General features: G+C 38.2%; 1 protein-coding gene across 1 annotated transcript in view; it reads right to left on the bottom strand.

Moving 5' to 3' along the window:
- PREP (prolyl endopeptidase) overlaps positions 1–14,450 on the bottom strand; it is a 114,962-nt gene that overhangs the window by 56,845 nt on the left and 43,667 nt on the right. The window contains exon 7 of the mRNA XM_028104204.2: positions 9,089–9,194. Within this exon, the coding sequence (XP_027960005.1) occupies positions 9,089–9,194 (106 nt within the window). The remainder of the gene's footprint in view (positions 1–9,088; positions 9,195–14,450) is intronic.

Raw genomic sequence — 14,450 nt, 5'->3', positions numbered from 1 at the left:
TTTATACAAATGTCGTTCAAAGTACCGGCCCCCACGGGGCAGCATGTTTAAAACGGAGCTCCTTCTGCTCTCCTAAAACCCTTGTTCCTCAGGGCTCTGGCACAAAATAATTCAAGAGAAATGGTATTTCAGTTGAACAATGGGGCTCACTCAGTTTTGCTATTCACTAGTCAGAACACTATTGATTTAAATGGAAAACAGAAAAATTACTTTAAAAAAAAAAAGACACGGCTTAACTCCCAAACCATCTCACTTTTTGCCAACCCTTTCTTAAGTTCTTTTCGCTGTAAGTGGCATTATTCACTCTGAAGCCAAAAGAATTCTATTCCCAAACTTCTCCACATTAAAGTTAAAATTACTTTTTATAGACCTGATTCTTGGTGGGGGAATGATTTGTTTACTGAGTGAAGATTAGCTTAAAATAAGTCATCTTATGCTTTCCCTAGAGCAAAGTCATTACTTTTATTGCTTTCTTTGAAAATGCACGGTATGAACTCTGTTTCATCGAAAATGTTTTGTAAGCTCTCTAGCAACAGGAGCTAAAAAGTACTTTTATACTTTACGAAACCCTATGTAACAACAATATACAAATGGAAAGTGTGGTCTTGCTCTAAAACTGAGGGGGCAGAAGGTGGCTGTTCTCCTTGGCCTGACATCTTCCTTCCATCTCCCCTGCCTCACAGTGAGTTAGAACACGGGCTTGGGAGTTTCAACTGACCTGAGTCTGAATCTTTACATCAGGAAAGAGAGCTGGCCTCACCATCCCCAGCTTCCTGGGGATAACAGCATGTGTTTCTCAGAGGTTGTTGAGAAGACATGAATTATCTACACTCTTAGCTCAGAATTTGGCACTCAGAAAATGTTAGTCAATACTTACTACTATTCCAAATAATCCCAGCATTCTTCAAATGACAAAAATAAGCTAAATGTGGCTTCTGAACAGCATGATTTGCTAATAGTGAACTTTAAAGTCTAATTTCCATCTGTCACAGCACACAGCTATTTTCCTAGAAAAAACCCGTAAAATCACTCATTTTAAAATTAGTAAAAATACTAATTTTATCACTATTACTTATTTTACTTCAAAATTAACATTTTGCTTATTTTTTATGCTATCTTTTGATGTTCCAATTCTTTTTGCTTTTCTTGCGTTCCCACTCTGAAATGAACACTATTTGCTAATAACTCTCTGCTTCTCCTCACCTGTTGGTCTGGCTCTTCGCTCTCAGCTGAGCTTGCTAAACTTTGGACTACTCATTCGTTTAGTTTCTCGAATGTTTATCTTCCCCTTTCTACCCCGCCCCCAAAAGATGCCCCAGCCCCACAAGGCATGAACCATGGAGTCACTATGGTGCCAGCTACCTAGAAATAAGAGGTGTACTGGGCGTTAGCCAGAGATGGCTAAAGGAACAATTTAAGTGTCTGACAAATACTGAGCTTCCTCTTATTGTTACACGTAACATGGAGTGTAGATGAATTTCTTATACAGAAGAAAGTCAATTTTCATTAATGACATGGAAGCACTAAAACAACATGCTGAGTGCTGGAAACTTCACCAGTCTAAAAGGATTGAACTTTCAGCAAAAAAGGAAAAAGCAGAGAGACAGGTTAGTGAGAGTCTGGATGAAGTAAGGATAAGCTGATATTTTCTTACAAAGATCAATTATGCCAGCACCATCTGTCTTTTCTGCCGAATGCTTCATTAATGCTGCAGGAGGAGCAAAGACCACTTCGGGCCTGTCTTAAGGACAGCGACGTCCGCGCCTACGTGTGTTCTGTTACTAACAAGGGTTTTAGGCACTGATAGTTCTCTTCACCTGATAATTGCTTCCTAAGGATTCCACTTAAAAACCTCTAATACAAGTTTAAATTCATTCAGAATAGGGCCAAATGGTCAGCGTCCCTTTTGTTGGTATTCACCCTATAAAATAAATAAAGTCTCTGACCTTTCACAGAAAAAAAATGAAAGAACCAAAAAGAGAGGGTACAAAAGAAAGAAAACAGAGGGGAGAGGGAGGCAGCTGAGTGTTTCGGAACTCCAGAGCTGTCCTACGTCTCAGCCTGGGCATGTGTGCTAGGCCAAGGCACTGCTGTGCCCTGAAATCGGGCGCTGGTGATCTCTCGGCTACTGCCCTGCACGCGGGGAGCATGCCAGGGGAGGAATGACAGCACGGAGTGGGGCACCGCTACATGTCTCCTTCCTAACTAAAGAGATAACATTTGCATAATCCTGCATTTTTGACTGAAACTTATCTGTATTTGTTGACAATGTGAAGACAATAGAAGCAACTGAATTTAAATTTTAAAGTCGTAGTCTCATATTTTTCCAATAAAACTATTTAGAAATGTGTGTTAAAACTTATATTGAACACTAAGATAAATATGTATAAGAGAATATTGAAAATCATCATTTACATTTTCAGGGTATAAATTTAATTTTAATGAAATTTTTTAAAGCCCACATACTTGAAAAAAGAGCAGAGCTAAGGCCCGATATTTAACTGTAATATAGAAAATACAAGAAATTTATTCCCAATTTAGTTGATATGCAGTAACTTTATATACCGTTGACTTTCGAACAGCGCAGGGGTTAGGGAAACCATCCCCCTGCATAGTCAAAAATCCACATATAACTTTTAACTCCCTCAAAATCTTACTACTGGCCCACTGTGACTGGAAGGTTTCCTGATAACATAACCAGTCAATTAACACATATTTTGTATGTTATATGTATTATGTACTGTATCCTTACAATAACGTAAGCTACAGGAGAGTGAACACTAAGAAATCATAAGAGAAAATATATTTATAGAATACTGTATTTATTATAAAAAAAAACACAAAACCCAAAATCCATGTATACGTGGACCTGCACTGTTTAAATCAGGGTTGTCCAAGGGCCAACTGCATATTCAAAATAGGATAATAAACTTAGGAAACAAAAAATATATATGATTCAAAAAACTATTAAGAAAAGTACAGAAAACATAACCAAGAAAATCCAGACACGAATCATTTTCTTCCAAGGTTCAGGATGATTAATTTCAACTACTCTGCAGGCATGAATCACATTAAGAATCACAGGAGTCAAGACTCAGCTATCTTTTCTACTGCTGAACGATTAAATCGTCATGCCAGTCTGGGGTCCTAAGCGGTTTCCTCATTTTTGATCTTAAACAAGGAACAGACAAAGAAAAGCAAAAATCGTCTGCTCATACAATACACACGACTGGAGAAACATGGTTTGTACATATTCATCATTCTCAGAGTGTAACAAACGATAAAAATTTCACTAAAAAAAATTTAGGTGGCCAGAAAAGTGAAGATTCAAAATGCTTAACAAGAAAATGTAACAGTTACTGGTGGAGGATGGCTTATAAAGCAGGGTCCTCTGAGCACCAGAAACCATAAAGGGGTAATGATGTCATTTAAGACAAGCTGGAGCCCACCTTCTACGAGTCTGTGTTAAAGAAAAAATTGATCTCATACTTGCTAAAATGGTAAAGAAGACTTTATTTATTTAGGACTGCCAAGATAGGTGTCAAGACTATCACAGTAAGAGAGATGGACCAGGCTTAATTCCAAATACAAAAAAGACAGCTGGGAATTTATAGCCAATGAGCAGAACGGACAGAGGGGTAGTCACTGAGAGGACACATGGAGTAGGGGGACTCTTGTTAAGTTGACCCAAGAATATTCTTGGTAAGGGCAGGTCAAGGTCATCAGATATCACATGGGGGATGGTGGCGGGGGAGGGGAGGGGTGAGGAATTTGACCAGATATCAAGGGTAATCTGATACAGAGGGTAGGGGATTCTCTCTAAACTGATGTAGTGAGATTCTTGCTACAACTAAGCTGTGCTGATCCAATGAGGGAGTAGGAGGCTGAGGAACCAAGGTTGAGGCCTAGTTGAGGAGAAGCCTGACTTAAAGTCTGGTCAAGGACAGTGTCCTTGTTATCGGTCAGGCACCGTTCTAGGCGCTGGACACTCCAGAGAGAAAGACAGACAAGGCCTGATCTCATGCAGCACACAAATGCTCACACAGTGTTGTTGTTGTTGTTTCTGCATGGCGAGAATCAGAACAGGGCAAAGGAGAACAGCCAACCGTAGAAGGAAAGGTATCAATTGAAGGCATGAGGAAGTGTGGTAATGGCTGGGACAAAAATCCCTCCTCCCTCAAAGAAAGAGGACAGCAACTCAGCAACTCTCTGGCAGCCGGCACTGAAGGGGGTGTGCTGTTCTTTGGAGGGTACCTGCTTAGCTGTTTTGAACACCCGGGAAATTACAGTAACTTCTAAGGCCCAGATGATACGCCCAGTGCTTCTACACTGTGGTGAATGAGGTGAGTCGGAGGACTTACCTGGACAGAAAGGTCAGGAAGGGAGCAGCCAACCACCCTGAACTACAGTTCTGTGGAAAGGCTACGACCCACAGTTTGTAACAGATGTATTCATATTATTTTTAAGTGAAAATACTGCAGATGTAAATGGTGGAAAGGAGGTTCTCCAAGGAGAGAACGCTAACAGAGTGTCAAGATGGTCAGCAGGTTGGACAAGAGAAATTGAAATTTACACAACAAATGTAAATGACAAAGGAATCCAGTTTCACAGGGAACTCCTTTAACTCTCAAGATGCTAGGATTTTTTTCCATCCTGTATTTATGTAGTTTTGTTTTCTCTATGTGCTGTTTTTCCTATGATATTATATAGACATCAGCCACTTTTCTGTGCTTTTTGTGATTCTCATTTCAAAATGCACAGGGGCAGAAGGTCTTCTTGGGAGACAAAGTTGACTGAAAAGTTAAAAAGTGCTATCTAAGTGAAATTATTTAGTTTTCCCGACAAGCAATTCAGTGATGCCGTAATAAATGAAGAATTAATTTGCATGAAAATACTGATAACCTTCCCTGCCTTTAAGGTAAAAAAGGTTGAAATCATAGCAGAAAGGCTTTAGGTTAAATTTCAGCAACATAAAATGAAAGATTTCATAACACTGGATTTAGTTTTTGGTCACTGGCTATTCAAGTTTAACTCATCTAATAGTTAACTAGCACATTTAGCATTTAAGTTAAATGTTATTCTTCCCCTCGTTTAAAAAATGTAACAAAAATGGAGTGGGTAAAGAAACAGCAAGAAAAAAGATCTCTGGCATATAAACCCCTGAAATTTCAATTATCAACCTGTAAAAATTAGACACTTTCCCACATAGTCTTGCACTTAGAGGCACACCTATTTATGTTTTTGTCAATGAAAGGACTTTTTTTGATTATGAATCTGGTTTTGCAGGAAATAAGTCAACACCAAGTTCTGTGTTTAGAGCAGGTATGATACTGAAGATAACTATTTATTCTAGGATATCCTCTATTTTCCTGTGGTACCCCAAATCAAAGTGTGCTCATTCCAAATATTCCTCTTTCAGTCAAGAAACAAAGGGAAAAAAAAGGAGGAATTCCAAAGACCCTACTATATGCCAGGAACCCTGCTAAGCCCTGTGCCACACCTCTTCATTATTACTCACAATTCCTCCTGAAGTAGGCATTCCTTTCCCATTGGTAGTCATGGAAATATTGAGAGAAAACATTCCCACCCCAGGCTCACCAGTTAGTTAGTCTTGGAGCCAAGATTAAAATTCACATCTGACTTGAAAATGTTCTGGTTATTGTTGCAATACATCCAACTGTGATCAATAGGGATTATTTAAAGAATTTTTAATGATCACTATCTCGATCTGCTAGGTCTCCCTTGTTATAAACTAAATACACTTAATGTCTTCAACTCACACATAGTACTTGTTTCTTAAACAGCAATAATCATATCATTGACTCCTGGGCGCCTGGGTGGCTCAGTTGGTTAGGCGACTGCCTTCGGCTCAGGTCATGATCCTGGAGTCCCGGGATCGAGTCCCACATCGGGCTTCCTGCTCAGCAGGGAGTCTGCTTCTCCCTCTGACCCTCTTCCCTCTCGTGCTTTCTATCTCTCGTTCTCTCTCTCTCTCAAATAAATAAAATCTTTAAAAAAAAAAAATCATATCATTGACTCCTAATGAATAAGCAATTAAACCAAACAAAAAAAACAAGATCTCTCTAATATCCGTTGTATGCAATTGACTTAAAGCCCAAGCATGGAAATGGATACCCATTTCATCGTAATTAGTACTGGCCAATCACTGTAACTGTCCAGAGCTTTCAGAATCCCAGGACAGCCATTCCAAGGAGTAACTACTCTGAAGTTTATGTTATCCACAGATTTAATGCTAGTAAAGCAATGATTTAAAAAAGATGGCAGGCCAAGCTAAACCCAGACTTTGGCAGCTGTCACTGGCCAACACTCCCCAGTGCCTTCAGTATGCATATCAGTATACAAATCAACAGCTTCGAATCCACGTATCCTATTTACTACAAAATCTATAGGGTATCACATACTTTTCTAAGTGCCTCAATGAATTCCAAATACTGGTCGGTTTAGTCACCTTATTAAAAAATGACATCAGGTTAGCATGGTCAGACTTGTGTTTGCTTTATTCCTCTCCCTGTGGTTTTCCATGAGCTCACTGAGCTGGTCTTTTTGACACGTCCTGAGTTAATCAATCAAATACTAAACTAGGTGTTATTCTAAAGGTATTTTATAGATGTGATTAAAGACCATAATCAGTTGACTTTAAGCAAAGGAGATTATCCTAGATAATCCAGGCAGGCCTGATTCAATCAGTTGAAATGCCTTCTAGCAAAATTGACGCTTCATACCACCTGCCGGCAGCTTCACCCTGTGCCTGAGAATTCCAGCCTGTTCGTCCAGGTGGCCTGCCCTACTGACTTCAGACTTAGCTAGCCAGTTGTCAAATCACATAAGCCCATTTCTTGCAATACATCTCTTCATGTATGTCTCCTACTGGTTCTGCTTCTCTGGTTAAACCTTGACAGGTACCTCCACAAGCCATCAATAGCTCACAAATACAAAATAACTAGGAGTAACTCTAACAAGTAATGTGTGGTTATGAGGCACCTGGCTGGCTCAGTCGGTAGAGCATGAGACTTCAAGGCCCCACGCTGGGCGTAAAGCTTACATAAAAGTTAAAAAAAAAAAAAAAGTGGTTCCACTGAGAGACAGAAGTAATACCAAATAAATTTATAGGTTTACACACAGTCCTAGTCCGAATGGACTTCTGTTCAGATCATGACAAAATAACCTTAAAGGTCCTCTGGATGAATTTTAAAAATGAGAACAATTTGGAAAATGATAATTGCTAACATTTACTGAGTAAGCTTACTCTGCACTGGGCTCTTCACCTAAGCTGCAAAACAACCACCTGAGAAGCAGGAAAGACAGTGGTCAGGTAACTCAAGAAGATCAAAATGGGAAGGCAGGCCAGGAGCTGGCCTGTTTTGTAAACAGGAGCTTTCATCTGAATGCATCATCGCCATTTATGGGTTTTTTAGCTGTTTCCCTTTTTTCTCCTTCATGCCCATTCAGGGCTACAGTACCTAATTTTATTTGTGATGGCCTAGTGTACCGTTCGTTTTATTATCTTCCTTTCAGAATCTCAATCTCTGGGTATCATACCCTCTTCTCTAATTCCTCAGTAATATGGCAATGATAAATTGGGGGATAAGAAGTATGTAAGGTAAAAAAAGGAAAAAAAGATAAGGACCAAGAGATTTGGAAGAAAACAGGATTTCCTTAAGTTCTGCCAGCCATTTTGTAAATTTCACGCAGAGTATTACTATTATTGAAGTGAACACAGCAATACAAGTTCAGTATACCAGTCTATGGAAGAAATTCTCTTCCCTGTATTTAGAGTAAATTAAGCAATTTGTGTTTTTTGATTTGTTAACTTGCATCATTTAATAACAAGTCTACCTAATAATTTAAAGATACAATGAAGTAATAAAAAGAAAATGAAACCAGCACTCTCTGGAGGAAGAACACCATAAATGGAATTTTTAATAAAGTGGGGAAAGGCAAAGTCCTTTCCACCATCTCAGACTCACACAGGAATACTGTCAGGGTAACAGCACAGTAAAGAAGAGCTGTCACTGCTTCTTTCAGATCTCATTCTTCAGAGGTTCAGATCTGTGTAGACTAGACTTGCACCTCAAATGAACAACTCTTGGGTGCAGGCTTTGCTCCTGTCAAAGAATGTGAAAACTGGTGTGGTTGATGCAACGTTCTTTTGAGATCAAAATGAGTGTATCTTTTTTTTTTTTTAACAGGAAAAGAAAAAACAAAACCCTACATATATCTTTATTAAATGGATATATATTTCACACCTGAATCAATCTGTTGACTTCATCCTGCTGCATCTGTGAATGGCGCTCTGCAGTATCTAAGAATGTCAGGATGCGGATCTTGCGCAGAGAAGTTTAAAAATGATGCAATGCCCGATCAATAAAAAAAAAATTGTATATTTTCTTATCATAATGTAACATAAATCAGGTACCGATAATGAAGTAATCTAATAATTTAAAATGCACTCGATATTATACAGTTTGAAAATCTGTGTCACAAATTCTACAATATACTTATATTAGCCGGAACACAGTGTAATGAGTTTACTGTCCCTATCCGAGTACCAGCATATCTGCGCAGTTTTGGGTCTGGGTGTTCTTAGCAGAGTAAATTGTGCAGCTGGAAAGCTTTAATGCTCGGTAACAGTGCTGGTATGATCTAGATGTTCAAAGAGAGTAACATTTAAAATGAGCCACCTCCACCATTTGTAGCTGGCTGATACTATGCTTACTAACATGATGTATAAGGCTTCCAGAGAGCAAAATGAGGCTGTTACTGTAGATGTGGCTCAGTGCTAAGGAATGGTCTTATAATTACCTGTTAACGTCGCTAATTCTCACTGGTCTCTTACCTTTGCCTGTGACAGTTTGCACCATTACATCTAGACAATGATAATGCTTTACAGACCAAAGGGCTAGCTCCTCCTTAACACTCTTCATCTGCAATATTCACAGGACAAATATGAACTGAGGGTTCATATGGTTGAATGGAAGAAGGTTTCTTGGGAAATCAACTAGAAGACAAAATAATTGCTTCTTAATGAAGCTTTCTGGAATAATTACCTGTCTGAAAGATAACTTACCACTGATGCCATTGGATTCCTGCTGTAGGTCACAGTACCAGAGTCGGTTTACTGGATCACATCCCTCCCTTATTGACAATAAGACATAGCAACCATCGTCAGACAACTAGGAAGGAAATAAAAACAATTGCAAGGGGCTGATTAGAAAATTAGATTAGATTAGAAAATATCTTTTGTAAAAAATATAAAGGTTAACCTCAAATGTCATATGGTTACCCCAAATTTATGACTGGCAAAGAAAGTTAGAAAAAAAAAGATGAACATCAATTTTAATTTATTTTACTCTTACATCACAGTTTAAAAAAACATAGTGAAATATTTAAATGGAAAATATCAATAGATATAACTGAATGTCATGACTCAATGTGATATTTTATTTAAATTTATAGTCTCGGCTTTAACTGAGAATACATGCAATCTGTCATTTTGAATATCAATATCCCTGACTTTGAAATTTCACCATGGGTCACATATTTTAAAATTGTTATAAATGAGTAGGAATTAGCAAAATGGGCATGATGCAAGAAGTTCATCTGTGATGCACACTGGTGACATGATGCAGTTTCTACTGAACTCTTTGTGTATCTTTAGTCACCTCTACAACACGATGTCAAAGACCAAAAGCCTGTGCTTCTGTAGATTTCCTTGGTAGTACTAAATAGGAGAATCTCAGGTAGCAAAAAGAATCTTGGTAAACTAATATAACAAACAATATATTATGATTTTGAGTTGTTGAAATTGATGTAAGTGGTATCAAACTCTACATATATGCACACACATATCCTTTTGCAATTATTTTTTTCATTCAACGTAATTTAAAAAATTAATCCCTGTCAATATATGTACATTTAATTCATTTTTTTAACTGCTATGCAGTAGTCCGATCTAGAAATATATCACAATTGATCCATTTTCCCATGAACAGATGTTTTATTTTTATTTTCTTCCTATTACAAGCAACACTTCCCAGAAATTCTGAACAACGCTTATTTGCAGCCTTATCTGTGTTTCCGAGTATATAAATAGAAGTAAAATTGCTCAGTGGTAGAATATGCACACATTCAACCTTATTAGGTGTTGCCAAATTATTTTCCAAAACGGTCGTACGGACTTAACGTCTTATGTGTCACAATGAAAAACAGTTCCTGTTTTTCCACATCCTACTGTGATGGCTAACTTTACATATCAACTTGGCTAGATCACAGTACCCAGATATTTGGTTAAACATTATTCTGGATGTTTCTGTGAAGGGGCTTTTGGATGAGATTGACATTTAAATCGGTGGACTCAAGGTGATTACCCTCTGTAATGTGAGTGCACCTCATCCAACCATTCTAAAATCTTAATAGAAAAACAGTGGCCTTCCCAAGCAAGCAGTAATTCTGCCAGCAGACCACCTCTGGACTCAAACTGAAGCTGGATTTCCAGCTTGCCAACCTACCCTTAAGATTTTGGACTTGGCAAGCCTTCATGATCACATTAGCCAACTCTTTAAAAATAAATCTTTTTCTCTCTATACACATACACATAACCTGTTGGTTCTGTTTCTCTTGAGAAGCCTAACACACTTACCAACAACTGTTACTCTTTCATATGTTCATTCCATAAATATTTGCTAGGCAGCCATTATGTGGAAGACATTTAAAGGCATATTAATGAACAAATCAGGAAAAAAATGTTACTTTTTTTTTTTAAACATATAATGTATTATTTGTTTCAGAGGTACAGGGGAGCGAGAAATGTTACGTTCTAGTAGAGGAGATAAATAGGGAATTACGTAGCATATTGTAAAATGATGAATGCCATGGAGAACACGAACAGGTGTAGGTAAGGGAGGCATGATGGGGGTGGGGAGGAACTGTACTTTTAAATATGGTAGTCAAGAAAGAAAATGTCTCTCCATTGTCTCCTGACTTGCACTGTTTCAGGTGAGAAGTCTTTTCCTACCGTTTTCTCACTAAACGTAATGTGTGTTTTCTTCTCTGGCTGCTTTTAAGATTTTTTAATTATCATCATAGGTTTTATGCAAAGTAATTAATAAGGGGCTTTGCTGTAGTAGCCTGCTTGTGATCTGTTGAGCATTTTGGAACTGTGGCTTTGTCTACTTTACCAAATTCCTAACACTTTTGGCCTTTTTTCCCTCCTATATATTTTTGTATCCTCTCACCCCTACTGTAGGACTTCAAATACACGATATTAGATCACTTAGCATCGTCCCATAGGTCAGTGAGGCTGTATTCATTTTTGTTTCCGTTTTTTTTTTTTCCTCTTCTCTTTTTGGTTTATTTTCAATTGCCCTGTTTTCAAATTCCCTGATATTTTTGTAGTATCTAAATTGCTATTAAGCCCACGCAGAGACTTTTTTCATTTCGGATGGCTTATTTTCCCATCTAGAAGAATGTTTGGCTCATTTTTATATTATTTCTTTGTTCATTATATTAACATTTTCTCAAATCCTTTAAAAATTATTTTATAATAGCTTTTAAAAAAGTCCCTGTCTGGTAGTTCTACTACCTGTCATTTCTGAGTCTGTTTCATTGGCTACTATTTCACCTGGTTAAACGTCACATTTTTCTGCTTCTTTACACATTTAGCAACTTTTTAAAATTGGATTCTACACATTTTGAATGTTGTCTGGATTTTTTTTACTTGTTTGCTTTTGTCTTCCATTTAAAAAGTTTTGAGGCAGTTAATTTGTTAGTGGATCAGCTTGATCCATTGGAGGCTTGTTCTCAAGTTTGATCCACTGGAGGTTTGTTCTCAAGCTTTTTCCAGCCCCACTGGAAAGGTGTGGCCTTTCTGGGGTTGCTGGTGAATACCCTGGGTGTTCACAAGGTCTTTCCATTTTGGTCAGAAAGTGGCAGTCTCCCAGACTTGTTAAACCTGGGTAGTTGTCGGATTATAGCTCCCTGGTAGTTGTTAGCCTGAATCATGGAGTCTCATCCTATGCACGTACTACTTAATGGTCAGCAAAGTCACAAAGGGAGACCAAGGTAGAATTCCGGGACCCTCAGTGGTAGTTCCCTCCTTTTGATACTCTGCCTACAAATTCCAGTGGCTTCAGTCTTCCTGAATTCTTTGGATACTAAGTTCGGGGAGACTGCAATACTCTGTGGGCTCCTCTCTCCTTGTGCCAGACTCCAGAAAATATCTCCAGAAAGGCAGAAAGATGGGGCAATCACAGGACTTGCTTCTCTTATAGATGATGGTCCAGCAATGCCTGCTGACCATATCTGCAAATGACTGCTTTATTTTGTGTACTTTTCTCACTGTTTATGGCAGGAGGGCTGCTCTAGGACCAGTGACACTGCCAAGGCCAGAGGCAAATACCCGTCATTATGTTTTTATTTTTTTAAACTCATTTTTAATTGGATAATTACACTTTTAAGAGTATATTATTGTGCATGCTTGAAATACACAGATATAAGAATTAAGAATGTAATTAATATGGAATTAATTTAAAATATGATACCCATGATTCATAAACAATATAACAATGATATATTTCCTTCCATCTCATTACACAGTAAGGCATTTTTACTGTTTCTGTTTTCTATTCCAATAAAACTTCTGTGAACTACCTGCAGCCTTTGGAGCATGCTTCTTTTCTCTTATGCAGAGGTGAAACTGTCAAACATTCACTCTGACTTGCTGCACTGCTCTCATCAAGCCCACATATACTGATTCCTTCTATCAGTGCAATGTGATGATACTGAGCTAAATGTCATCTAGACAAGAGTGTCTGAGCATGGAATACCTCAGATTTTACTTCCCAGCAGCAGCAAGTGCTTAGACTTGTACGAATTAGACTCCAGCTCTCCGAAAACGTCCATTCACTTTCTATCTACAGGTTCATTTTGGTAGACCAGCTGTTTCAGTCAGGTTCTTCTGCATTTATAAATTAATCATAATGACTATGCATGTCTAAAGTGCCCAGCATTGTTGAACACCTGGCAGCACACTGGATGTTGTAAGTTGAACACCTTTCTCAGAAAAAAACTGTTCTAAAGCACAGAGATAATCTGTACTTGAGAAACAGAAGGGGGATTCCAAGTAAGTTATAGTTTTATCAAAGATTCTAGAAAGTCCTGTTTAATTTGGCCGCTCTTTCCTGGTGAAATTTTTTTGAGTTCTGAAGCAGTTTCCCTTAACAAACATGAACCATATTTCGCTGTATGGGTTTTTGCCACAAACTACACATAATGTCTAATGCTGCAGGTGCATTCTCTCTCTTCCAACTTTTGCTAGGCTCCTTAGAGTCTTTTCAAAGATCATCAAACGGTTTTGGAGAATCCTATTATAAACTTCTGATTTCCATTAATTCTTTTCTCCATTCCCATCATCACTGTATTTCCAACTTACTTGTCATAATGTTAAGTGAGTCTCTTGCAAATAACATTAGACTTGACTGAGTTTAAAAAATCCGACCTAAGAATCTATATTCCATTTCCATTAATTGTTATTGCTGATGTACTGGCTTCCATTTTCTTATTTCAAGTATTCTATTCACCTGGAAGTTTCCCCTTCTTTCCTCTTGGTACTGCATTATAAATTTCTTTATAAACATTGTCCCTTCTTTGACTGCTTTGGGAGTTATATATATCCTATTTCTAGGCTTTTTTTTTTATTAAAGATTTTATTTATTTATTTGAGAGAGAGAAAGAGAGAGAGAGAGCATGAGAGGGAAGAGGGTCAGAGGGAGAAGCAGACTCCCTGCTGAGCAAGGAGCCCGATGTGGGACTCGATCCCGGGACTCCAGGATCATGACCTGAGCCGAAGGCAGTCGCTTAACCAACTGAGCCACCCAGGCACCCAAAAGGTGAATTTTATTTTATTTTATTTTTAAAGATTTTATTTATTTATTTGACAGAGAGAGACACAGACAGAGAGGGAACACAAGCAGGAGGAGTGGCAGAGGGAGAAGCAGGCTTCCCGCGGAGCAGGGAGCCCAACACGGGGCACGATCCCAGGACCCTGGGATCATGACCTGAGCTGAAGGCAGACGCTTAACCGACTGAGCCACCCAGGCGCCCCTATCCTATTTCTAGGCTTTCATATGTATTCCTTAAGCTTTTCATATACATAGTTAATAAACTCATGTCTAGAATTTCAGTTCCACCTTATTTTTAATTGATCCTATATGAATATCGTCAAACAACCTTACAATCATAACTTCATCAAATGTAATGAAAAGCAGCCTCATTAATACTTCAGAGTTTTGTTCTCTTATCCTTTAAATGAAGATGGAATTTTTATAGCTTAGTGTTTAAAGTCATGCTATATTGATAATAAATGATGGTTAATTCAGTTGTAGTGATTCAGCCGATGGAAAAACAAGGCTGTAAACTCACTGCAAGAACCA

Source organism: Eumetopias jubatus, unplaced genomic scaffold, assembly GCF_037043125.1.
Source record: "Eumetopias jubatus isolate StellerSeaLion01/CBP00866 unplaced genomic scaffold, mEumJub1_p1.0 scaffold_6, whole genome shotgun sequence".
Taxonomy (NCBI): domain Eukaryota; kingdom Metazoa; phylum Chordata; class Mammalia; order Carnivora; family Otariidae; genus Eumetopias; species Eumetopias jubatus.
Note: the sequence above shows the minus strand (reverse complement) of the source record. Positions and strands in the feature narration are given on the sequence as shown.